General features: G+C 42.5%; 1 protein-coding gene across 1 annotated transcript in view; it reads right to left on the reverse strand.

Moving 5' to 3' along the window:
* The window catches only part of LOC112241744 (FH1/FH2 domain-containing protein 3), a 185,859-nt gene that overhangs the window by 9,804 nt on the left and 148,555 nt on the right, over positions 1 to 27,500 (reverse strand). The window contains 6 exon segments of the mRNA XM_042295070.1: positions 3,599 to 3,789; positions 4,207 to 4,368; positions 5,730 to 5,849; positions 7,150 to 7,332; positions 14,210 to 14,368; positions 25,403 to 25,543. Of these exon segments, the coding sequence (XP_042151004.1) occupies positions 3,599 to 3,789; positions 4,207 to 4,368; positions 5,730 to 5,849; positions 7,150 to 7,332; positions 14,210 to 14,368; positions 25,403 to 25,543 (956 nt within the window).

Consider the following 27,500-nt stretch of genomic DNA (forward strand, 5'->3'; position numbering starts at 1 on the left):
AGAAGGACTGAGACAGTATACTGGTCAGAAGGACTAGAACAGGACTGGTCAGACAGTATACTGGTCAGATAGAAGGACTGAGACAGTATACTGGTCAGATAGAAGGACTGAGACAGTATACTGGTCAGATAGAAGGACTGAGACAGTATACTGGTCAGATGGACTGAGACAGTATACTGGTCAGATAGAAGGACTGAGACAGTATACTGGTCAGATAGAAGGACTGAGACAGTATACAGATATACTGGACAGTCAGATAGAAGGACTGAGACAGTATACTGGTCAGATGGAAGGACTGAGACAGTATACTGGTCAGATGGAAGGACTGAGACAGTATACTGGTCAGATAGAAGGACTGAGACAGTATACTGGTCAGATGGAAGGACTGAGACAGTATACTGGTCAGATAGAAAGACTGAGACAGACAGTATACTGGTCAGATAGAAGGACTGAGACAGTATACTGGACAGTCAGATAGAAGGACTGAGACAGTTCAGATAGAAGGACTGAGACAGTATACTGGTCAGATAGAAGGACTGAGACAGTATACTGGTCAGATGGAAGGACTGAGACAGTATACTGGTCAGATAGAAGGACTGAGACAGTATACTGGTCAGATGGAAGGACTGAGACAGTATACTGGTCAGATAGAAGGACTGAGACAGTATACAGTTCAGATAGAAGGAAGGACTGAGACAGTATACTGGTCAGATAGAAGGACTGAGACAGTATACTGGTCAGATAGAAGGACTGAGACAGTTCAGATAGAAGGACTGAGACAGTATACTGGTCAGATGGAAGGACTGAGACAGTATACTGGTCAGATAGAAGGAAGGAGACAGTATACTGGTCAGATAGAAGGACTGAGACAGTATACTGGTCAGATGGAAGGACTGAGACAGTATACTGGTCAGATAGAAGGACTGAGACAGTATACTGGTCAGATAGAAGGACTGAGACAGTTCAGATAGAAGGACTGAGACAGTATACTGGTCAGATAGAAGGACTGAGACAGTATACTGGTCAGATGGAAGGACTGAGACAGTATACTGGTCAGATGGAAGGACTGAGACAGTATACTGGTCAGATAGAAGGACTGAGACAGTTCAGATAGAAGGACTGAGACAGTATACTGGTCAGATAGAAGGACTGAGACAGTTCAGATAGAAGGACTGAGACAGTATACTGGTCAGATAGAAGGACTGAGACAGTATACTGGTCAGATGGAAGGACTGAGACAGTATACTGGTCAGATAGAAGGACTGAGACAGTTCAGATAGAAGGACTGAGACAGTTCAGATAGAAGGACTGAGACAGTATACTGGTCAGATAGAAGGACTGAGACAGTATACTGGTCAGATGGAAGGACTGAGACAGTATACTGGTCAGATAGAAGGACTGAGACAGATTCAGATACTGGTCAGATAGGACTGAGACAGTATACTGGTCAGATGGAAGGACTGAGACAGTATACTGGTCAGATAGAAGGACTGAGACAGTATACTGGTCAGATAGAAGGACTGAGACAGTATACTGGTCAGATGGAAGGACTGAGACAGTATACTGGTCAGATAGAAGGACTGAGACAGTTCAGATAGAAGGACTGAGACAGTATACTGGTCAGATGGAAGGACTGAGACAGTATACTGGTCAGATAGAAGGAAGGAGACAGTATACTGGTCAGATAGAAGGACTGAGACAGTATACTGGTCAGATGGAAGGACTGAGACAGTATACTGGTCAGATGGAAGGACTGAGACAGTATACTGGTCAGATAGAAGGACTGAGACAGTATACTGGTCAGATAGAAGGACTGAGACAGTTCAGATAGAAGGACTGAGACAGTATACTGGTCAGATAGAAGGACTGAGACAGTATACTGGTCAGATGGAAGGACTGAGACAGTATACTGGTCAGACAGAAGGACTGAGACAGTTCAGATAGAAGGACTGAGACAATCATCAAGTTTGCGGACGACACAACAGTGGTAGGCTTGATTACCAACAACGACGAGACGGCCTACAGGGAGGAGGTGAGGGCCCTCGGAGTGTGGTGTCAGGAAAATAACCTCACACTCAACGTCAACAAAACTAAGGAGATGATTGTGGACTTCAGGAAACAGCAGAGGGAACACCCCCCCATCCACATCGATGGAACAGTAGTGGAGAGGGTAGCAAGTTTTAAGTTCCTCGGCATACACATCACAGACAAACTGAATTGGTCCACTCACACAGACAGCATCGTGAGGAAGGCGCAGCAGCGCCTCTTCAACCTCAGGAGGCTGAAGAAATTCGGCTTGTCACCAAAAGCACTCACAAACTTCTACAGATGCACAATCGAGAGCATCCTGGCGGGCTGTATCACCGCCTGGTATGGCAACTGCACCGCCCTCAACCGTAAGGCTCTCCAGAGGGTAGTGAGGTCTGCACAACGCATCACCGGGGCAAACTACCTGCCCTCCAGGACACCTACACCACCCGATGCTACAGGAAGGCCATAAAGATCATCAAGGACATCAACCACCCGAGCCACTGCCTGTTCACCCCGCTGCCATCCAGAAGGCGAGGTCAGTACAGGTGCATCAAAGCTGGGACCGAGAGACTGAAAAACAGCTTCTATCTCAAGGCCATCAGACTGTTAAACAGCCACCACTAACATTGAGTGGCTACTGCCAACACACTGTCAATGACACTGACTCTACTCCAGCCACTTTAATCATGGGAAATGATGTAAATATATCACTAGCCACTTTAAACAATGCTACCTTATATAATGTTACTTACCCTACATTGTTCATCTCATATGCATACGTTGATACTGTACTCTATATCATCGACTGCATCCTTATGTAATACATGTATCACTAGCCACTTTAACTATGCCACTTGGTTTACATACTTATCTCATATGTATATACTGTACTCGATATCATCTACTGTATCTTGCCTATGCTGCTCTGTACCATCACTCATTCATATATCCTTATGTACATATTCTTTATCCCCTTACACTGTGTATGACAGTAGTTTTTTTTTGGAATTGTTAGTTAGATTACTTGTTGGTTATTACTGCATTGTCGGAACTAGAAGCACAAGCATTTCGCTACACTCGCATTAACATCTGCTAACCATGTGTATGTGACAAATAACATTTGATTTGATTTGATTTGATTTGTATACTGGTCAGATGGAAGGACTGAGACAGTATACTGGTCAGATAGAAGGACTGAGACAGTTCAGATAGAAGGACTGAGACAGTATACTGGTCAGATAGAAGGACTGAGACAGTTCAGATAGAAGGACTGAGACAGTATACTGGTCAGATAGAAGGACTGAGACAGTTCAGATAGAAGGACTGAGACAGTATACTGGTCAGATAGAAGGACTGAGACAGTATACTGGTCAGATGGAAGGACTGAGCATTTGTGTGTGTGTGTGAAGGACTGAGTGTGCGTGTCTGTGTGTGTGTGTGTGTGTGTGTGTGTGTGTGTGTGTGTGTGTGTGTGTGTGTGTGTGTGTGTGTGAGTGTGTGTGTGTGTGTGTGTGCGTGTGTGTGTGTGTGTGTGTGTGAGTGTGTGTGTGTGTGCGTGTGTGTGTACCTGTTGATAATCCTGCGGTGCACTATCTTCAGGATAATGATTCTCTCAGCACAGTCCTTCAGGAAGTCAGACATCTTCTGTTTCAGCGTGGGCTTCATCTCATGCTTGGCCATCACCTTCAGATGGTCCCAGGATGCTTTGCAACGGCGCTCCATCATGGTCAGGTTGTCCTGCAGCTGGTCAAAGTCCACCTGAGAGACACGGGGTTAATCGATCAATCAGTGTGTGTGTGTGTGTGTGTGTCCCATACCTTGGAAGAGTGTGTGATAGCTCCTATCTCAGAGTAAAGGTCAGTACTCTGAGGGTAGTTGGTGTGTGTGTGTGTGTGTGTGTGTGTGTGTGTGTGTGTGTGTGTGTGTGTGGGTGTGTGTGTGTGTGTGTGTGTGTGTGTGTGGGTGGGTGGGTGTGTGTGTCCCATACCTTGGAAGAGTGTGTGATAGCTCCTATCTCAGAGTAAAGGTCAGGGTAGTTGGTGTGTGTGTGTGTGTGTGTGTCTGAGGGTAGTGTGGTGTGTGTGTGTGTGTGTGTGTGTGTGTGTGTGTGTGTGTGTGTGTGTTGTGTGTGTGTGTGTTTGTGTGTGTGGTGTGTGTGTGTGTGTGTCCCCATACCTTGGCAGAGCGTGTGATAGCTCCTATCTCAGAGTAAAGGTCAGTACTCTGAGGGTAGTGGTCTACCACGATGGAACAGGCATGGTGCAGCAGAGACTGTTTATGAACCGTGTCCTTCACCTCAGGAACCTTCTCCAGGTAACTCAACTCAAAGCCTTTGGCCTGGGGGGGAAGGCAATACAGGTAGTTAGTAATAGATTAGTTAGTAGTACTAGTTAGTAGTACTAGTTAACAATACTAGTTAGTAATATACTAGTTAGTAGTACTAGTTAATAGCACTGGTTAGTAGTGCTAGTTAGTAGTACTAGTTAGTAGTATTAGTTGGTAATAGACTAGTTAGTAGTACTAGTTTATAGCACTGGTTAGTAGTACTAGTTAGTAGTACTAGTCAGTAGTACTAGTCAGTAATATACTGAGGGGCTGCTGCCAACACACTGACTCAACTCCAGCCACTTTAATAATGGGAATTGATGGGAAATGTAAAATATATCACTAGCCACTTTAAACAATGCTACCTAATATAATGTTTACATACCCTACATTATTCATCTCATATGTATACGTATATACTGTACTTTATCATCTACTGCATCTTTATGTAATACATTTATCACTAGCCACTTTAACTATGCCACTTTGTTTACATACTCATCTCATATGTATATACTGTACTCGATACCATCTACTGTATCTTGCCTATGCTGCTCTGTACCATCACTCATTCATATATCTTTATGTACATATTCTTTATCCCCTTACACTGTGTATAAGACAGTAGTTTTTTTTTTGGAATTGTTAGTTAGATTACTTGTTGGATTATTACTGCATTGTCGGAACTAGAAGCACAAGCATTTTGCTACACTCGCATTAACATCTGCTAACCATGTGTATGTGACAAATAAAATTGGATTTGATTTGATTTAGTTAGTAGTACTAGTTAGTAGTACTAGTTAGTAGTGCTAGTTAGCGATAGACTGGTTAGTAGTACTAGTTAGTAGTACTCGTTAGTGATAGACTAGTTGGCAGTACTAGTTTATAGTACTGGTTTGTAGTACTAGTTAGTAATATACTAGTTTGTAGTACTAGTTAGTTATACTGGTTAGTAGCACTAGTTAGTAATAAACTAGCTAGTAGTACCGGTCAGTAGTATTAGTTAGTAGTACTAGTTAGCAATATATTAGTTATTAGTACTAGTTAGTAGTACTAGTTAGTGGTACTAGTTATTAGTACTAGTTATTAGTACTAGTTATTAGTACTAGTTATTAGTACTAGTTAGTAATATACTAGTTAGTAGTACTGGTTAGTAGTACATCTAGTAACTAGACTAGTCAGCTATAGCTGTAGTAACTATACTTTTTAGTATAGTAGTGTAACCAATGAAGAGATGTGAATGACCAGGTTGACCTAGCTGTGACCTTTCAGGAAATACTGCTCTGAATGACCTTATTTGGCAGTGGTAAACACTGTAATTGTCACTTCCTGATGAATGTATGTGTGTGTGTGTGTGCGTCAGAGAGACTCACATTGGTGCCGTTGAGGAAGTTTCCTATAGCCAGCAGCGTAGACAGGATGTAGCGCAGAGTCTTGTTCTTCTCCAGCTGCTCCATCCCTTCCTTCACATCCTGCAGTGGCTCTGCCACTTCCTACACACACACACACACACACACACACACACACACACAAAGCAACTGAATGAAGGCGTGTCATGATGACAGTGTTTCGTTATTAGAGACTGTGTCTGTCAGGAACAGGTGCACTGACTGACTCAACGACTGACTCACCTCTGTGATCCATCTGTGGTTGTTTACGGTCACATAAAGGTGGTTAAAAGGTTCGTGTCCCCGGTCAGACTGTTTTGGTAACTATCAACCATGGTTCTGATTACCTTGGCCCATGTGTTACCTCACGGTATGTTACGTTCTCCTCCAAGTGTGAATGTGTGTGTGTGTTTGCTTCCTGTGGAAGGCTGTAAACATGACATAGCAAGATGAAAGACACAGCATCCTGTGGAAGGCTGTAAACATGACATAGCAAGATGAAAGACACAGCATCCTGTGGAAGGCTGTAAACATGACATAGCAAGATGAAAGACACAGCATCCTGTGGAAGTCTGTAAACATGACATAGCAAGATGAAAGACACAGCATCCTGTGGAAGGCTGTAAACATGACATAGCAAGATGAAAGACACAGCATCCTGTGGAAGGCTGTAAACATGACATAGCAAGATGAAAGACACAGCATCCTGTGGAAGGCTGTAAACATGACATAGCAAGATGAAAGACACAGCATCCTGTGGAAGGCTGTAAACATGACATAGCAAGATGAAAGACACAGCATCCTGTGGAAGTCTGTAAAATTTACAACACAGCTCCTGAAGCAGAGCACAGGCATGTTTTCCATTCTCTGTTTCTTTGCGTCCCAAATGGCACCCTATCCCCTATATAGAGCGCCCTGGTCAAAAGTAATGGACTATATAGGGAACAGTGTGCCATTTAGGATGCATTATTTTTTGTTGTCTTTGTTTGACCGAACTGTCTCTGAGACCTTGTTTCATAATGGCCTCTGTCTCTCTGAGGACATTGTCTCACAATGTTCTCTGTCTCTCTGTCACCTAGAGACGACATTGTTTCATAATGGCCTCTGTCTCTCTGTCTGCCAGAGACGACCTTGTTTCATAATGTTCTCAGTCTCTCTGTCTGCCAGAGACGACCTTGTTTCATAATGTTCTCAGTCTCTCTGTCTGCCAGAGACGACCTTGTTTCATAATATTCTCAGTCTCTCTGTCTGCCAGAGACGACCTTGTTTCATAATGTTCTCAGCCTCTCTGTCTGCCAGAGACGACCTTGTTTCATAATGTTCTCAGTCTCTCTGTCTGCCAGAGACAACCTTGTTTCATAATGGCCTCAGTCTCTCCTTGTCTCATAACGGTCCACACACCCACCTTCTCTGTAGCCTCGTAGTCCATCTTGAAGGCCCAGAGCTGTAGTCTGGCTGACAGTTCACTGATGGAGGACAGGGTGAGGAGGAACTGTTCTGCTGAGCCCAGGGGGACGTCCGGGTTGGCCAGCTGAGCTTCCTGTATCTTCTGCTTCTCCTCCTCCGAAGGGATCATCGTCAAGATTTTCTACAGGGGGGGGGGAAAGGTAACTTCCTTCATACTGGACACAGACACATAAAAATGGTATCCACAAGTTCATCTGTAGGTTGTTGGATTGTAGATGCAACAGTTTTTTTATTTTTTATTTTTTAAATCCATCGCTCTCATGTGCACATTTCCGCCCATTAAGATACAAAGATGTGCTAGCTTTTTGTAGTATTTCTGACAATGCTAAACTAACTATTTTCTTTTCACACAAATCTCAGAGTTCTAGCTAACATTAGGTAGCTAGCTAACCAGCAGCTGTAACATTAGCTAACTAGCTAATGTAATATTATACCACAGATGAATAAGTTACCAGTCAGATGAGAACTAATATTGGCTAGCTAGCTAACCAACAAGCGAGGAAAGTTAGATAGCTATATTTTGCCAAGGAATGGTTTTTTATTTTTATATATAAGGCTGAAGTCATCTGTGTAAACAAACAAATAAGCTAGTGAACGCCCTTGTCTGCTATAGCCAATTAGCTAGCCAACAAGCTAGCCAGTAACAACTCAATGTTGACAATAGCTTATATCCCACATTCTTCCACAAAGCATAGGTAGCTAGCTAGCACTACAGACAGACACTTTGATTTTTGACCATCCAAAGCAAAGCCGTTTAACCTTAGCTAACGTTACAGCCCTTATCTTACGCATTAATTCAGTACACTCCCTCCTCTTATAATGCAATTATCTTATTGTCATTAGAATCCACATTTGTGCTGACTGATCAAGACAAGTGTCAAGTCAATTTTCAGTGTGTTCTCGAAAGAATGCAAATTTGCCATCCACATAGTGTAAGCAGCACATTGCTTGCTAGCGCAACCAAACATGTGCACAGTTGAAAGAAAATGCCATGCTTGCTAACTTGGGTAGAGCTAACGCAATAAGTAAACTAACTTGTATAAATTAGACTGTTTTATCAACACATTAACTATTTTGAACTATTTTAAAAATATTTTTTAACCAAACTTACTGAGTGAAATTAACAACAAAAAACATTGTGCAACGAAAACTTCCTGTCGTCCTCAGACCGTCCATTTAAAAAGTGTCAAGTTAATGTGTTAATAACAAGGGTTGATGTGGAACTGCTAACTGAAGGTCCTGGTTTTTGCTTCTCAGAACGTACATTTTGATCATTGTCTTTAGTGAGTCGTTTTGACACAGTGCTTATTTGCAAATATTAGGTGGATCTTAAAAGATCCTTTTGGGTTGGTCGAGAGGCAGGAAAATGTCAGTGAGTGTGGTAGTGTGTACTACTGCGTTTGTCTTGCAAGAATGGAGGAGAGACCAGCTCTCAGACTCTCTAGGAAGAAAGAGGTCGTTGCCCTCATCCGTGAGAGTGGTGGATTGTAGTCATGCGCCTGTCACGGGAGAAATGCAAGCCAGTAAACGAATTCTGTCAATTCAAAGTGCACTCAGTACACATGGTACTACAATCTATCAATACTTCACATTTATGTTCTGTTCCACATCTGTGAGCACTTCCCACCTGTCGTCATATTTATAAACGAGGACATGTGTGCTCTTTCACTGCAGCTGGAAAGTTTACTTAGGACAAATTGTAGCTGAAGTTTTGTATTCTACGTTTTAGAAGATCCAATTTCAGATTAGTAAATGTATCTATTTTTGTGTTATGCATCTAATGACTGTATTTTTACTAATTTGTATAAATTATCATGAACGGTTTTGAACTATTTTAAAAATATTTTTTAACCAAACATGAGAAATAAACGTTCAATCATTACTGAGTGAAATTAAATTATTTAAATTAAATTATCTAAATTAAATTAAATTATCTAAATTAAATTAAATTATTTAAATTAAATTACCTACATTAAATTAAATTATCCAAATTAAATTAAATTATTTAAATTAAATTAAATTATTTAAATTAAATTATCCAAATTAAATTATTTAAATTAAATTATTTAAATTAAATTATTTAAATTAAATTATTTACATTAAATTAAATTATTTAAATTAAAATAAATTATCTAAATACATTTCATTATTTAAATTACATTAAATTATTTAAGTTAAATTAAATTATCTAAATTAAATTACATTATTTAAATTAAATTAAACACTCTCTGAGACCTTGTTTCATAATGGCCTCTGTCTCTCTGAGGACATTGTCTCACAATGTTCTCAGTCTCTCTGTCTGCCAGAGACAACCTTGTTTCATAATGGCCTCAGTCTCTCCTTGTCTCATAACGGTCCACACACACACCCCAACAAAAAAACATTGTGCAACGAAAACTTCCTGTCATCCTCATACTGTTAATGTGTTTATAACAAGGGTTAATGTGTTTATAACAAGGGTTAATGTGTTTATAACGAGGGTTAATGTGTTTATAACAAGGGTTAATGTGTTTATAACGAGGGTTAATGTGTTTATAACAAGGGTTAATGTGTTTATAACGAGGGTTAATGTGTTTATAACAAGGGTTAATGTGTTTATAACGAGGGTTAATGTGTTTATAACAAGGGTTAATGTGTTTATAACAAGGGTTAATGTGTTTATAACGAGGGTTAATGTGTTTATAACGAGGGTTAATGTGTTTATAACAAGGGTTAATGTGTTTATAACGAGGGTTAATGTGTTTATAACGAGGGTTAATGTGTTTATAACGAGGGTTAATGTGTTTATAACAAGGGTTAATGTGTTTATAACAAGGATTAATGTGTTTATAACAAGGGTTAATGTGTTTATAACAAGGGTTAATGTGTTTATAACAAGGATTAATGTGTTTATAACAAGGATTAATGTGTTTATAACAAGGGTTGATGTGGAACCGCTAACTGAAGGTCCTGGTTTTTGCTTCTCAGAACGTACATTTTGATCGGATTGCCTCTGTCTCTCTGTCATTGGTCTGAAGTTTGCCATTTGTTACATTGTATCAGGGAGTTATCAAATTGCTCCTGACGAGTCACAGCGTTATGCAGCCTTTTCTGTTCAAGTCCAGTGCTACCACACCTGGTTCTACTACCACACCTGATTCTACTACCACACCTGATTCTACTACTCAGCTGATTCTACTACCACACCTGATTCTACTACCACACCTGATTCTACTACTCAGCTGATTCTACTACCACACCTGATTCTACTACCACACCTGATTCTACTACCACACCTGGGTCTACTACCACACCTGATTCTACTACCACACCTGATTCTACTACCACACCTGATTCTACTACCACACCTGATTCTACTACCACACCTGATTCTACTACCACACTACCATTCTGACTCTACTACACCTGATTCTACTACCACACCATGATTCTACTACCACACCTGATTCTACTACCACCTGATTCTACTACTCAGCTGTTCTTCCATGAATTCTACTACCACACCTGATTCTACTACTCAGCTGTTCTTCCATGAATAGTCCAGTGCTACACTCAGCTGTTCTTCCATGAATAGTCTAGTGCTACCACACCTGATTCTACTACTCAGCTGTTCTTCCATGAATAGTCCAGTGCTACCACACCTGATTCTACTACTCAGCTGTTCATTGAGACCATGAATAGTCCAGTGCTACCACACCTGATTCTACTACTCAGCTGTTCATTGAGACCATGTATAGTCCAGTGCTACCACACCTAATTCTACTACTCAGCTGTTCATTGAGACCATGAATAGTCCAGTGCTACCACACCTGATTCTACTACCACACCTGATTCTACTACTCAGCTGTTTTTCCATGAATAGTCCAGTGCTACCACACCTGATTCTACTACTCAGCTGTTCTTCGAGACCGTGAGTAGTAGAACCAGGTAGAACCAGGTGTGGTAGAACTGGACTATTCATGGAAGAACAGCTGAGTAGTAGAATCAGGTAGAACCAGGTGTGGTAGAACTGGACTATTCATGGATGAACAGCTGAGTAGTAGAATCAGGTAGAACCAGGTGTGGTAGAACTGGTCTATTCATGGTCTCAATGAACAGCTGAGTAGTAGAATCAGGTGTGGTAGTAGAATCAGGTGTGGTAGCACTGGACTATTCATGGAAGAACAGCTGAGTAGTAGAATCAGGTAGAACCAGGTGTGGTAGTAGAATCAGGTAGAACCAGGTAGAACCAGGTGTGGTAGTAGAACCAGGTAGAACCAGGTGTGGTAGTAGAATCAGGTGGAATCAGGTAGAACCAGGTAGAACCAGGTGTGGTAGTAGAATCAGGTAGAACCAGGTAGAACCAGGTGTGGTAGTAGAATCAGGTAGAACCAGGTGTGGTAGTAGAATCAGGTAGAACCAGGTGTGGTAGTAGAACCAGGTAGAACCAGGTGTGGTAGAATCAGGTAGAATCAGGTAGAATCAGGTAGAACCAGGTGTGGTAGTAGAACCAGGTAGAACCAGGTGTGGTAGAAGAATCAGGTAGAACCAGGTGTGGTAGTAGAATCAGGTAGAACCAGGTGTGGTAGTAGAACCAGGTAGAACCAGGTAGACCCAGGTGTGGTAGTAGAATCAGGTAGAACCAGGTGTGGTAGAACCAGGTGTGGTAGTAGAATCAGGTAGAACCAGGTAGAACCAGGTGTGGTAGTAGAATCAGGTAGAACCAGGTGTGGTAGTAGAATCAGGTAGAACCAGGTAGAACCAGGTGTGGTAGTAGAATCAGGTAGAACCAGGTGTGGTAGTAGAATCAGGTAGAACCAGGTGTGGTAGTAGAACCAGGTAGAACCAGGTGTGGTAGTAGAACCAGGTAGAACCAGGTGTGGTAGTAGAACCAGGTAGAACCAGGTGTGGTAGTAGAACCAGGTAGAACCAGGTGTGGTAGTAGAACCAGGTAGAACCAGGTGAATCAGGTAGAACCAGGTAGAACCAGGTGTGGTAGTAGAATCAGGTAGATTCAGGTAGAACCAGGTGTGGTAGTAGAACCAGGTAGAACCAGGTGTGGTAGTAGATCAGGTAGAACCAGGTGTGGTAGTAGAACCAGGTAGAACCAGGTGTGGTAGTAGAATCAGGTAGAACCAGGTGTGGTAGTAGAATCAGGTAGAACCAGGTGTGGTAGTAGAACCAGGTAGAACCAGGTGTGGTAGAAGAATCAGGTAGAACCAGGTGTGGTAGTAGAACCAGGTAGAACCAGGTGTGGTAGTAGAATCAGGTAGAACCAGGTGTGGTAGTAGAACCAGGTAGAACCAGGTAGAACCAGGTGTGGTAGTAGAACCAGGTAGAACCAGGTGTGGTAGTAGAATCAGGTAGAACCAGGTGTGGTAGTAGAACCAGGTAGAACCAGGTGTGGTAGTAGAACCAGGTAGAACCAGGTAGAACCAGGTGTGGTAGTAGAACCAGGTAGAACCAGGTAGAACCAGGTGTGGTAGAACTGGTCTACCAGGTGTCTCAATGAACAGCTGAGAACCAGGTGTGGTAGTAGAATCAGGTAGAACCAGGTGTGGTAGTAGAACCAGGTAGAACCAGGTGTGGTAGTAGAACCAGGTAGAACCAGGTGTGGTAGTAGAACCAGGTAGAACCAGGTGTGGTAGTAGAACCAGGTAGAACCAGGTGTGGTAGTAGAATCAGGTAGAACCAGGTGTGGTAGTAGAATCAGGTAGAACCAGGTGTGGTAGTAGAATCAGGTAGAACCAGGTGTGGTAGTAGAATCAGGTAGAACCAGGTGTGGTAGTAGAATCAGGTAGAACCAGGTGTGGTAGTAGAACCAGGTAGAACCAGGTGTGGTAGTAGAACCAGGTAGAACCAGGTGTGGTAGAACTGGTCTATACATGGTCTCAATGAACAGCTGTAGTAGAACCAGGTAGAACCAGGTAGAACCAGGTAGAATCAGGTAGAACCAGGTGTGGTAGTAGAATCAGGTAGAACCAGGTGTGGTAGTAGAACCAGGTAGAACCAGGTAGAACCAGGTAGAACCAGGTAGAACCAGGTGTGGTAGAACTGGTCTTGTACAGAAAAGCATAACGCTGTGAATCGTCACGAGCAATTTGGTTTCGGTGTAAAAAAACAAACAAAAACAACATTTTAAGTCAGAAGTAGGCATTGGTCTGAAGCTGAAAAATAGTAAATTCACATGAGGACCACAATGCCTATTCCACCCATGTCCTACCAAAGGTTTTACAGGCTGCCTACACATAGTTTGAAGTACTATACCAACATAGTTACTGTAGTAGGTTGAAGATGTGTGCTGGAAAACCTTGGTAGAGCATGGGTTGAATAGGGATTGTGGTGCTGGATAACCTTGGTAGAGCATGGGTTGAATAGGGATTGTGGTGCTGTAAAACCTTGGTAGAGCATGGGTGGAATAGGCATTATGGTGCTGTAAAACCTTGATAGAGCATGGGTGGAATAGGGATTATGGTGCTGTAAAACCTTGGTAGGACATGGGTGGAAGAGGCATTATGGTGCTGGATAACCTTGGTAGGACATGGGTGGAATAGGCATTGTGGTGCTGGATAACCTTGGTAGGACATGGGTGGAATAGGCATTGTGGTGCTGGATAACCTTGGTAGGACATGGGTGGAAGAGGCATTGTGGTGCTGGATAACCTTGGTAGGACATGGGTGGAAGAGGCATTGTGGTGCTGGATAACCTTGGTAGGACATGGGTGGAGTTTTCATGGGAATTTCCTTTATTTTTCAGCTTCAGACCAATGCCTACTTCTGACTTAAAATGTTGTTTTTTTTACACCGAAAGGTGATATAAAATGTAAATTCAGATAGAGTCAACTTCATAAATACAATTCAGGGATGGCCACATTTGCTCTTGACAAGCTACAGGATTATGCAAGATTTTCAGTACAAGACCAGTTCTACCACACCTGATTCTACTATTCACGATCCCGATGAACAGCTGAGGTCTTTAATTGCATTATACCTCGATGCCTCATCATCATCATCTCTCACCTCGATGCCCTCCTTGTTGAGTGCGTACTCATCAAAGTTGAGAATGGCGGTCTTGATGGTGCGAGGAGGAGGCAGGACGGTCAGTCCGATGTTGATGGCGTTACTCCTCTTGGAGTCCAGAACGATGACCTCCTGGCGTTTACCGTCCGCTGCCGTTTTCTGATGGAACAAAAAAAGGACAGACAGACAGACACAGAGGTCACTGAGAGGTCACGTAATCTGTTTTCTGATGGAACAACAGACAGACAGACAGACAGACAGACAGACAGACAGACAGACAGACAGACAGACAGACAGACACAGGTTACTGAGAGGAACACGTAATCTGTTTTCTGATGGAACAACAGACAGACAGACAGACAGACAGACAGAGAGAGAGAGAGAGAGAGAGAGACAGACAGACACAGACAGACAGACAGACAGACAGACAGACAGACAGACAGACAGACAGACAGACAGACAGACAGACAGACAGACAGACAGACAGACAGACAGACAGACAGACAGACAGACAGGTTACTGAGAGGTCACGTAATCTGTTTTCTTATGGAACAGACGGACAGACACTTTGTGACCCTCTGCTGATGTAAGAAGGGATCAATCACCTTGATTGATTGACTGACTGGATACAAGTAGTGTCCAAGACTCATTCTCTACATACATACTCATGGAGTCTATTCTCTCTGTCTCTCTCTCAATTCAATTGAATTCAAGGGGCTTTATTGACATGGGAAACATGTGTTTACAGCCAAAGCAAGTGAAATGGATAATATACAAAAGTGTAAATAAAAAATAACAGGTGAACAGTAAATATTACATTCACAAGTTACAAACGAAAAGAGACATTTCAGAAAAGGGAAAATAAATAAGCATAAATATGGGTTGTATTTACAATGGTGTTTGTTCTTCACTGGTTGCCCTTTTCTTGTGGCAACAGGTCACACATCTTGCTGCTGTGATGGCACACTGTGGAATTTCACCCAGTAGATATGGGAGTTTATCCCCCCAAATTTTTTTTTCGAAATCTTTGTGGATCTGTGTAATCTGAGGGAAATATGTCTCTCTAATATGGTCATACATTGGGCAGGAGGTTAGGAAGTGCAGCTCAGTTTCCACCTCATTTTGTGGGCAGTGAGCACATAGCCTGTCTTCTCTTGAGAGCCATGTCTGCCTACGGTGGCCTTTCTCAATAGCAAGGCTATGCTCACTGAGTCTGTACATAGTCAAAGCTTTCCTTAAGTTTGGGTCAGTCACAGTGGTCAGGTTTTCTGCCGCTGTGTACTCTCTGTGTAGGGCCAAATAACATTCTAGTTTGTGCTGTTTTTTTCAATGTGTCAAGTAATTTTCAAGTATTTTTAACAATATCCTAATTGGACATTTGATGTCCCTTTTGATGCCGTAGAAGGCTTTTCTTTCCTGGTCTCTTAGATCGTTCACAGCATTGTGGAAGTTACCTGTGGTGTTAAACTTGTGGCGCTGATGTTTAGGCCGAGGTATGTATAGTTTTTTGTGTGCTCTAGGGCAACTGTGTCTAGATGGAATTTGTATTTGTGGTCCTGGTGACTGGACCTTTTTTGGAACACCATTATTTTGGTCTTACTGAGATTTACTGTCAGGGCCCAGGTCTGGCAGAATCTGTGCAGAATATCGAGGTGCTGATGTAGGACCTCCTTGGTTGGGGACAGAAGCACCAGATCATCAGCAAACAGCAGACAATTGATTTCAGATTCTAGTAGGGTGAGGCCGGGTGTTGTAGACTATTAGAGTGCCTTCACCTGCACACTCTTTCTTGTGTACATTAATCGTATAATATCGTATATTTTCCACCCAATTTGTATAGCAGACCCTCGTCTCAACAGCTATTTGGAAATCAACAAAGAATGAGAAGACGTTGCTTTTGTTTTGTTCGTTTGTCAATACGGGTGTGTAGGTTGTATACGTGGTCTGTCGTGTGATATTTTGGTAAGAAGCCAAATTGATATCTGCTCAGGACATTGATTTCACTGAAAAAAATGTTGGAGTCTGCTGTTGAGGATTTTTCAGCGGTTACTGTTGACGCAGATTCCACTGTAATTATTGGGGTCAAATTTGTCTCAAATTTTAATATGATCAGACCTTAGTTCCACATTTGTGAGGAGATGTTAAAGCATGTAAATATATCCCATTTTAATTTGTGGTTTGTATAGTTTATCATTTTGTTTAATATACCATCAACACCACAGGCCTTTTTTGGGAAGGAGGGTTTGTGTGCTTTCCTGTAACTCAGGTCTGGTAGTCTTTAACAGTGTCTCTGGATTGTCCCTGAGGAGTTTTGTGTTTGTACTCTTTCATACAGTGTGGGGAACTGTACTACGATAGGCTCTGCACAGGGGTGTCAGGAAGCAGCAGGGTGTAAGGAAGCAGCAGCAGGGTGTAAGGAAGCAGCAGCAGGGTGTAAGGAAGCAGCAGCAGGGTGTAAGGAAGCAGCAGCAGGGTGTCAGGAAGCAGCAGCAGGGTGTAAGGAAGCAGCAGCAGGGTGTAAGGAAGCAGCAGCAGGGTGTCAGGAAGCAGCAGCAGGGTGTAAGGAAGCAGCAGCAGGGTGTAAGGAAGCAGCAGCAGGGTGTAAGGAAGCAGCAGCAGGGTGTAAGGAAGCAGCAGCAGGGTGTAAGGAAGCAGCAGCAGGGTGTAAGGAAGCAGCAGGGTGTAAGGAAGCAGCAGCAGGGTGTAAGGAAGCAGCAGCAGGGTGTCAGGAAGCAGCAACAGGGTGTAAGGAAGCTGGTTGATTCAAGGGCTTTTACACCTCTCACTTCACCCCTCAGTGTAAATGACTGTTACTGCTGGGACGTCTGTCCAGTCCTAGAAAGCTTGGTAGCTCTTTAGTCTTCACTAACCATTCAGTTAATGCACTCATGACCTCTCTCTCTACCCCCCCCCCTGCTTTACCACAGCTGTAGTCAATTTCAGAGTGAGTGCAGAGCCCTAAATCCTTACCAGGCTGGAGAGGAAAGGATGGAGGGAGGGAGGGTGAGAGAGAGAGAAAGAGAGAGAGAGAGAAAGAGAGAGCGAGAGTGATACAGAGAGAGAGAGAGAGAGAAAGAGAGAGCGATAGAGCTTTTCTTAAACTCTTCAATATTATCCTCATCTATGGCATCTTCCCAAATATTTGGAACCAAGGACTGACCACCTCAATCCACAGAAGACCAATTAATACCGTATTAATTACTGTGGAATCTGAAAACAAATGTCAACTTGGCTTCTTGCAACAGACCACGTTTTCACCCTGCACACCCTACTTGACAGACAAACCAAAAGCAAAGTCTTCTCATGCTTTGCTGATTTAAAAAAAACGCTTGTGACTCAATTTGACATGAGGGTCTGCTATACACATTTATGGAAAGCTCGGGGGGAAAATGACAAAATCATTGAACACAAACAACAAGTGTGCAGCTAAAATTGGCAATAAACACACAGATTTCTTTCCTCAAGGCCGTGGGGTGAGACAGGGATGCAGCATGAGCCCCACCCTCTTCAGCAGATACAGTTGAAGTCTGAAGTTTACATACACTAAGTTGACTGTGCATTTAAACAGCTTGGAAAATTCCTGAAAATTATGTCATGGCTTTAGAAGCTTCTGATAGGCTAATTGACATCGTTCGAGTCAATTGGAGGTGTACTTGTGAATGTATTTCAAGGCCTACCTTCAAACTCAGTGCCTCTTTGCTTGAAATCATGGGAAAATCAAAAGAAATCAGCTAAAACATCAGAACTTTTTTTGTAGACCTCCACAAGTCTGGTTCATCCTTGGGAGCAATTTCCAAATGCCTGAAGGTACCACGTTCATCTGTACAAACAATAGTACGCAAGTATAAACACCATGGGGACTTCATAGTCAAAGTGGTACTCTGCCACTGTGTATGTCTCATTTTCAATAGCAAGACTATGCTCACTGAATCTGTACATAGTCAAAGCTTTCCTTAAATTTGGGTCAGTCACAGTGGTCAGGTATTCTGCCACTGTGGACTCTCTGTGTAGGGCCAAATAGCATTCTAGTTTGCTCTGTTTTTTTTGTTAATTCTTTCCAATGTGTCAAGTAATTATCTTTTTGTTTTCTCATGATCTGGTTGGGTCTAATTGTGCTGCTGTCCTGGGGCTCTGTGGGGTCTGTTTGTGTTTGTGAACAGAGCCCCAGGACCAGCTTACTTAGGGTACTCTTCTCCTCTTCTCCAGCTTTCTCTTAGGTGGTTGTAGAATTTAACGTCTCTTTTCTGGATTTTGATAATTAGCAGGTATCGGCCTAATTCTGCTCTGCTTGCATTATTTGGTGTTCTACATTGTACACAGAGGAAATATTTGCAGAATCCTGCATGCAGAGTCCCAATTTGGTGTTTGTCCCATTTTGTGAATTCTTGTGTCTCTCTCTCTTTCCTCTCTTCTCTGTCCTCTCACTGTGTGTGTGTGTGTGTGTGTGTGTGTGTGTGTGTGTGTGTGTGTGTGTGGACTTGTTTACAGCCTGGTAAGGATTTAGGGATCAGCACTCTTCTCATGCTTTGCTGAAACAAAAAGTGTGCAGCACTCTGAAATTGACTACAGCTGTGGTGATGCAGGGGTTGGTATGGAGGGGAAAGAGTAGGAGTGTGTGCATGTACATGTGCATGTGCTGGTCACAGCCAATAGTTATAACAGCCTGGTCACATCCAATAGTTATAACAGCCTGTCACATCAATAGTTATAACAGCCTGGTCATCAACCAACAGTTATAGTTATAACAGCCTGGTCAAATCCAATAGTTATAACAGCCTGGTCACATCCAATAGTTATAACAGCCTGGTCACATCCAATAGTTATAACAGCCTGGTCATCAACCAACAGTTATAGTTATAACAGCCTGGTCACATCCAATAGTTATAACAGCCTGGTCATCAACCAACAGTTATAACAGCCTGGTCACATCCAATAGTTATAACAGCCTGGTCACATCCAATAGTTATAACAGCCTGTCACATCCAATAGTTATAACAGCCTGGTCACATCCAATAGTTATAACAGCCTGGTCACATCCAACAGTCATAACAGCCTGGTCATATCCAATAGTAACAACAGCCTGGTCACATCCAATAGTAATAACAGCCTGGTCACATCCAATAGTTATAACAGCCTGGTCATCAACCAACAGTTATAGTTATAACAGCCTGGTCACATCCAATAGTAATAACAGCCTGGTCACATCCAATAGTAATAACAGCCTGGTCACATCCAATAGTTATAACAGCCTGGTCATCATCCAATAGTAATAACAGCCTGGTCACATCAATAGTAATAACAGCCTGGTCATCAACCAATAGTTATAGTAATAACAGCCTGGTCACATCCAATAGTAATAACAGCCTGGTCACATCCAATAGTAATAACCGCCTGGTCACATCCAATGGTAATAACAGCCTGGTCACATCCAATAGTAATAACAGCCTGGTCACATCCAATAGTTATAACAGCCTGGTCATCATCCAGTAGTTATAACAGCCTGGTCATCAACCAATAGTCTGGTCATAGCCTGGTCATCAACCAATAGTTATAGTAATAACAGCCTGGTCACATCCAATAGTAATAACAGCCTGGTCACATCCAATAGTAATAACCGCCTGGTCACATCCAATGGTAATAACAGCCTGGTCACATCCAATAGTAATAACAGCCTGGTCACATCCAATAGTTATAACAGCCTGGTCATCATCCAGTAGTTATAACAGCCTGGTCATCAACCAATAGTAATAACAGCCTGGTCATCATCCAATAGTAATAACAGCCTGGTCACATCCAATAGTTATAACAGCCTGGTCACATCCAATAGTTATAACAGCCTGGTCACATCCAATAGTTATAACAGCCTGGTCACATCCAATAGTTATAACAGCCTGGTCACATCCAACAGTCATAACAGCCTGGTCAAATCCAATAGTAACAACAGCCTGGTCACATCCAATAGTAATAACAGCCTGGTCACATCCAATAGTTATAACAGCCTGGTCATCAACCAACAGTTATAGTTATAACAGCCTGGTCACATCCAATAGTAATAACAGCCTGGTCACATCCAATAGTAATAACAGCCTGGTCACATCCAATAGTTATAACAGCCTGGTCATCATCCAATAGTAATAACAGCCTGGTCACATCCAATAGTAATAACAGCCTGGTCATCAACCAATAGTTATAGTAATAACAGCCTGGTCACATCCAATAGTAATAACAGCCTGGTCACATCCAATAGTAATAACCGCCTGGTCACATCCAATGGTAATAACAGCCTGGTCACATCCAATAGTAATAACAGCCTGGTCACATCCAATAGTTATAACAGCCTGGTCATCATCCAGTAGTTATAACAGCCTGGTCATCAACCAATAGTAATAACAGCCTGGTCATCATCCAATAGTAATAACAGCCTGGTCATCAACCAATAGTAATAACAGCCTGGTCATCAACCAATAGTAATAACAGCCTGGTCACATCCAATAGTAATAACAGCCTGGTCATCAACCAATAGTTATAGTAATAACAGCCTGGTCACATCCAATAGTAATAACAGCCTGGTCACATCCAATAGTAATAACAGCCTGGTCACATCCAACAGTCATAACAGCCTGGTCATATCCAATAGTAATAACAGCCTGGTCACATCCAATAGTAATAACAGCCTGTTCCCATCCAACAGTCATAACAGCCTGGTCACATCCAATAGTAATAACAGCCTGGTCACATCCAATAGTTATAACAGCCTGGTCATCATCCAATAGTTATAACAGCCTGGTCATCATCCAATAGTAATAACAGCCTGGTCACATCCAATAGTAATAACAGCCTGGTCATATCCAATAGTAATAACAGCCTGGTCACATCCAATAGTTATAACAGCCCGGTCACATCCAATAGTTATAACAGCCTGGTCACATCCAATAGTTTAAACAGCCTGGTCACATCCAATAGTAATAACAGCCTGGTCACATCAATAGTAATAACAGCCTGGTCAATATCCAATAATAACAGCCTGGTCACATCCAGTAGTTATAACAGCCTGGTCATCATCCAGTAGTTATAACAGCCTGGTCATCATCCAATAGTAATAACAGCCTGGTCATCAACCAATAGTAATAACAGCCTGGTCATCAACCAATAGTAATAACAGCCTGGTCATCATCCAATAGTAATCCAATAGTTAGATAGAATAAATAGAATAATGTGTCCCTGAGCAAGGGGGGATCAAAATCAAAAGTAACAGTCAGTATCTGGTGTGGCCACCAGCTGCATTAAGTACTGCAGTGTTATCTCCTCCTCATGGACTGCACCAGATTTGTCAGTTCTTGCAGTGAGATGTTACCCAACTCTTCCACCAAGGCACATGCAAGTTCTCAGACATTTCTGGGGGAATGGCTCTAGCCCTCACCCTCCGATCCAACAGGTCCCAGATGTACTCAATGGGATTGAGATCTGGGCTCTTCGCTGGCCATGGCAGAACACTGACATTCCTCTCTAGCAGGAATTTATGCACAGAACGAGCAGTATGGCTGGTGGCATTGTCATGCTGGAGGGTCATGTCAGGATGAGCCTGCAGGAAGGGTACCACATGAGGGAGGAGGATGTCTTCCCTGTAAAGCACAGAGTTGAGATTGCCTGCAATGACAACAAGCTCAGTCCGATGATGCTGTGACACGCTGCCCCAGACCATGACGGACCCTCCACCTCCAAATCGATCTCGCTCCAGAGTACAGGCCTCTGTGTAATGCTCATTCCTTTAACGATAAACGCGAATCTGACCATCACCGCTGGTGAGACAAAACCGCGAGTCGTTAATGAATATTATTCCAGTCCTGTCTGGTCCAGCGACGGTGGGCTTGTGCCCATAGGTACGTTGTTGCCGGTGATGTCTGGTGAGGACCTGCCTTACAACAGGCCGAGAAGCCCTCAGTCCAGGCTCTCTCAGCCTATTGCAGACAGTCTGAGCACTGATGGAGGGATTGTGTGTTCCTGGTGTAACTCTGGTAGTTGTTGTTGCCATCCTGTACCTGTCCCGCAGGTGGGATGTTCGGATGTACCAATCCTGTGAAGGTGTTGTTACACGCGGTCTGCCACTACGAGAACGATCAGCTGTCTGTCCTGTCTCCCTGTAGCGCTGTCTTAGGTATCTCACAGTACGGACATTGCAATTTATTGCCCTGGCCACATCTGCAGTCTTCATGCCTCCTTGCAGCATGCCTAAGGCACGTTCACGCAGATGAGCAGGGACCCTGGGCATCTTTCTTTTGGTGTTTTTCAGAGTCAGTAGAAAGGTCTCTTTAGTGTCCTAAGTTGTCATAACTGTGACTTTAATTGCCTCCCGTCTGTAAGCTGTTAGTGTCTTAACAACCGTTCCACAGGTGCATGTTCATGAATTGTTTATGGTTCATTGAACAGGCATGGGAAACAGGGTTTAAACCCTTTACAATGAAGATCTGTGAAGTTATTTGTATTTTTACGAACTATCTTTGAAAGACATGGTCCTGAAAAAGTGAAGTTTCTTTTTTTGCTGAGTTCATACATGAAACACAGGAAGTGAAATTTTTTGGACTGCACTGAGCCATTAAGTGATTAAAACTCTATATTCTGTTACCAAATTGGTAAAAGAATTTCAGAAAAATTGTTAACGGAATTTATGCAATTGAACTGGCTACAATAGGAAATTATAGTAACAACAAAACACAGTGGGTCTCCTACTACTGTCCTCCCTTCCACTGACTGTTATGTTCAACTCACAGCTGTTATCTTTCTCTTTCTGTAGTCTGGTGGTCAAACCCAGAGTGTAAAAAAGCTGGACAACCCCTCCCTCTCCCCCTCTCTCTCCTCCCTACCCCCCTCCCTCTCCCCCTCTCTCTCTCTCCCCCTCCTCTCTCCCCCTTCTCCCTCTCTCTCCTCTCTCTCTCTCCCTCCCCCCTCTCTCTCTCTCCTCTCTCTCCTTCTCTCCCTCTCTCCTCTCTGTCTCTCCCCCTCCCTCTCTCTCTCTCCTCTCTCTCTCTCTCCCCTCTCTCTCTCTCTCCCTCTCCCTCTCTCTCCTCTCTCTCTCTCCCTCCCCCTCTCTCTCCCCCTCTCTCTCCCCTATCTCTCTCTCCCCTCTCTTCCCCATTCCCCACAATGTTTGTGTCAAAGTGTTTGTAAAACGGGGGTCACATAAAAAAAAACTGGAAGAAGGATTTGCATCTACATAGGTCTCCCAGTAAATGTGTTTTGGTACATTTGAATGGTAGCAGATTGAAATAACAGTTGTGGTTTTGAGAGGCGTCTATAGTTCAAAGTGCCAGAGGTTAGCGTTCAGCCCCCAGCCTCTCCTATCCAGACCTTACCTATTATAGGAAGTCAGAGGTCTTAAGGGGCCTTCCACAGGGGGTATGTCTACACACGTAGACAAGGGTAAAGGGATAGTTGGATTCTCATTTACCTTGGCTGTGATCGGTTCAGTCTTGATGTTTTGATGTCTAACATACTTGTTAGGTTGTATTTAAAAATATATACAGTGCCTTGCGAAAGTATTCGGCCCCCTTGAACTTTGCGACCTTTTGCCACATTTCAGGCTTCAAACATAAAGAAAAAAAAACTGTATTTTTTTGTGAAGAATCAACAACAAGTGGGACACAATCATGAAGTGGAAGAACATTTATTGGATATTTCAAACTTTTTTAACAAATCAAAAACTGAAAAATTGGGCGTGCAAAATTATTCAGCCCCCTTAAGTTAATACTTTGTAGCGTCACCTTTTGCTGCGATTACAGCTGTAAGTCGCTTGGGGTATGTCTCTATCAGTTTTGCACATCGAGAGACTGAAATTTTTTCCCATTCCTCCTTGCAAAACAGCTCGAGCTCAGTGAGGTTGGATGGAGAGCATTTGTGAACAGCAGTTTTCAGTTCTTTCCACAGATTCTCGATTGGATTCAGGTCTGGACTTTGACTTGGCCATTCTAACACCTGGATATGTTTATTTTTGAACCATTCCATTGTAGATTTTGCTTTATGTTTTGGATCATTGTCTTGTTGGAAGACAAATCTCCGTCCCAGTCTCAGGTCTTTTGCAGACTCCATCAGGTTTTCTTCCAGAATGGTCCTGTATTTGGCTCCATCCATCTTCCCATCAATTTTAACCATCTTCCCTGTCCCTGCTGAAGAAAAGCAGGCCCAAACCATGATGCTGCCACCACCATGTTTGACAGTGGGGATGGTGTGTTCAGGGTGATGAGCTGTGTTGCTTTTACGCCAAACATAACGTTTTGCATTGTTGCCAAAAAGTTCAATTTTGGTTTCATCTGACCAGAGCACCTTCTTCCACATGTTTGGTGTGTCTCCCAGGTGGCTTGTGGCAAACTTTAAACAACACTTTTTATGGATATCTTTAAGAAATGGCTTTCTTCTTGCCACTCTTCCATAAAGGCCAGATTTGTGCAATATACAACTGATTGTTGTCCTATGGACAGAGTCTCCCACCTCATCTGTAGATCTCTGCAGTTCATCCAGAGTGATCATGGCCTCTTGGCTGCATCTCTGATCAGTCTTCTCCTTGTATGAGCTGAAAGTTTAGAGGGACGGCCAGGTCTTGGTAGATTTGCAGTGGTCTGATACTCCTTCCATTTCAATATTATCGCTTGCACAGTGCTCCTTGGGATGTTTAAAGCTTGGGAAATCTTTTTGTATCCAAATCCGGCTTTAAACTTCTTCACAACAGTATCTCGGACCTGCCTGGTGTGGTCCTTGTTCTTCATGATGCTCTCTGCGCTTTTAACGGACCTCTGAGACTATCACAGTGCAGGTGCATTTATACGGAGACTTGATAACACACAGGTGGATTGTATTTATCATCATTAGTCATTTAGGTCAACATTGGATCATTCAGAGATCCTCACTGAACTTCTGGAGAGAGTTTGCTGCACTGAAAGTAAAGGGGCTGAATAATTTTGCACGCCCAATTTTTCAGTTTTTGATTTGTTCAAAAAGTTTGAAATATCCAATAAATGTCGTTCCACTTCATGATTGTGTCCCACTTGTTGTTGATTCTTCACAAAAAAATACAGTTTTATATCTTTGTTTGAAGCCTGAAATGTGGCAAAAGGTCGCAAAGTTCAAGGGGGCCGAATACTTTCGCAAGGCACTGTATATATATATTGGACAATGTGTGAGCATGCATGTGTGTGTGGTTACCTTGGTGACAGGTATCTCCTTGGACTTGGTCTGGAAGAGGTGTTCTAGTTTGGACGTGTCTATCTTGACCGGCTCTAGTTTGAACCACAGAGAGTCTCCACTGCTCCTGCTGCTAATGTACTGGTAGTCTGACGGACGCACCTGGAACACAACCAATAGATTAATGACCTGGAACACAACCACAACCAATAGATTAATGTCCTGGAACACAACCAATAGACTAATGACCTGGAACACAACCACAACCAATAGATTAATGACCTGGAACACAACCACAACCAATAGATTAGTGACCTGGAACACAACCACAACCAATAGAGTAATGACCTGGAACACAACCACAACCAATAGATTAATGTCCTGGAACACAACCAATAGATTAATGACCTGGAACACAACCACAACCAATAGATTAGTGACCTGGAACACAACCACAACCAATAGATTAGTGACCTGGAACACAACCACAACCAATAGATTAATGACCTGGAACACAACCAATAGATTAATGACCTGGAACACAACCACAACCAATAGATTAATGTCCTGGAACACAACCAATAGATTAATGACCTGGAACACAACCACAACCAATAGATTAGTGACCTGGAACACAACCACAACCAATATATTAGTGACCTGGAACACAACCACAACCAATAGATTAATGACCTGGAACACAACCAATAGATTAATGACCTGGAACACAACCACAACCAATAGATTAATGTCCTGGAACACAACCACAACCAATAGATTAATGTCCTGGAACACAACCAATAGATTAATGACCTGGAACACAACCACAACCAATAGATTAGTGACCTGGAACACAACCACAACCAATAGATTAGTGACCTGGAACACAACCACAACCAATAGATTAATGACCTGGAACACAACCAATAGATTAATGACCTGGAACACAACCACAACCAATAGATTAATGACCTGGAACACAACCAATAGATGAATGACCTGGTACACAACCAATATATTAATGTCCTGGAACACAACCAATAGATGAATGACCTGGAACACAAACACAACTAATAGATTAATGACCTGGGACACAACCACAACCAATGGATTAATGACCTGGAACACAACCAATAGATTAATGACCTGGAACACAACCAATAGATTAATGACCTGGAACACAACCACAACCAATAGATTAATGACCTGGAACACAACCAATAGATTAATGACCGGGAACACAACCAATAGATTAGTGACCTGGAACACAACCACAACCAATAGATTAGTGACCTGGAACACAACCACAACCAATAGATTAGTGACCTGGAACACAACCACAACCAATAGATTAGTGACCTGGAACACAAACACAACCAATAGATTAGTGACCTGGAACACAACCACAACCAATAGATGAATGTCCTGGAACACAACCAATAGATTAGTGACCTGGAACACAAACACAACCAATAGATTAGTGACCTGGAACACAACCACAACCAATAGATTAATGACCTGGAACACAACCAATAGATGAATGACCTGGTGCACAACCAATATATTAATGTCCTGGAACACAACCAATAGATGAATGACCTGGAACACAAACACAACTAATAGATTAATGACCTGGGACACAACCACAACCAATAGATTATTGTCCTGGAACACAACCAATAGATTAATGACCTGGAGAACAACCAATAGATTAATGACCTGGAACACAACAACAACCAATACATTAATGACCTGGAACACAATCAGAACCACTAGATTCATGACCTGGAACACAACCAATAGATTAATGACCTGGAACACAACAACAACCAATACATTAATGACCTGGAACACAATCAGAACCACTAGATTCATGACCTGGAACACAACCAATAGATTAATGACCTGGAACACAACAACAACCAATACATTAATGACCTGGAACACAATCAGAACCACTAGATTCATGACCTGGAACACAACCAATAGATTAATGACCTGGAACACACCTAATAGATGAATGACCTGGAACACAATCAAAACCAATAGATTATTGATTAGGTGTTCATAATGTTTTGTATACTCAGTGTAAAGAGCAGGTGTTCCTAATGTTTTGTAT

The sequence above is a fragment of the Oncorhynchus tshawytscha genome, linkage group LG13 (genome assembly GCF_018296145.1).
Source record: "Oncorhynchus tshawytscha isolate Ot180627B linkage group LG13, Otsh_v2.0, whole genome shotgun sequence".
Taxonomy (NCBI): domain Eukaryota; kingdom Metazoa; phylum Chordata; class Actinopteri; order Salmoniformes; family Salmonidae; genus Oncorhynchus; species Oncorhynchus tshawytscha.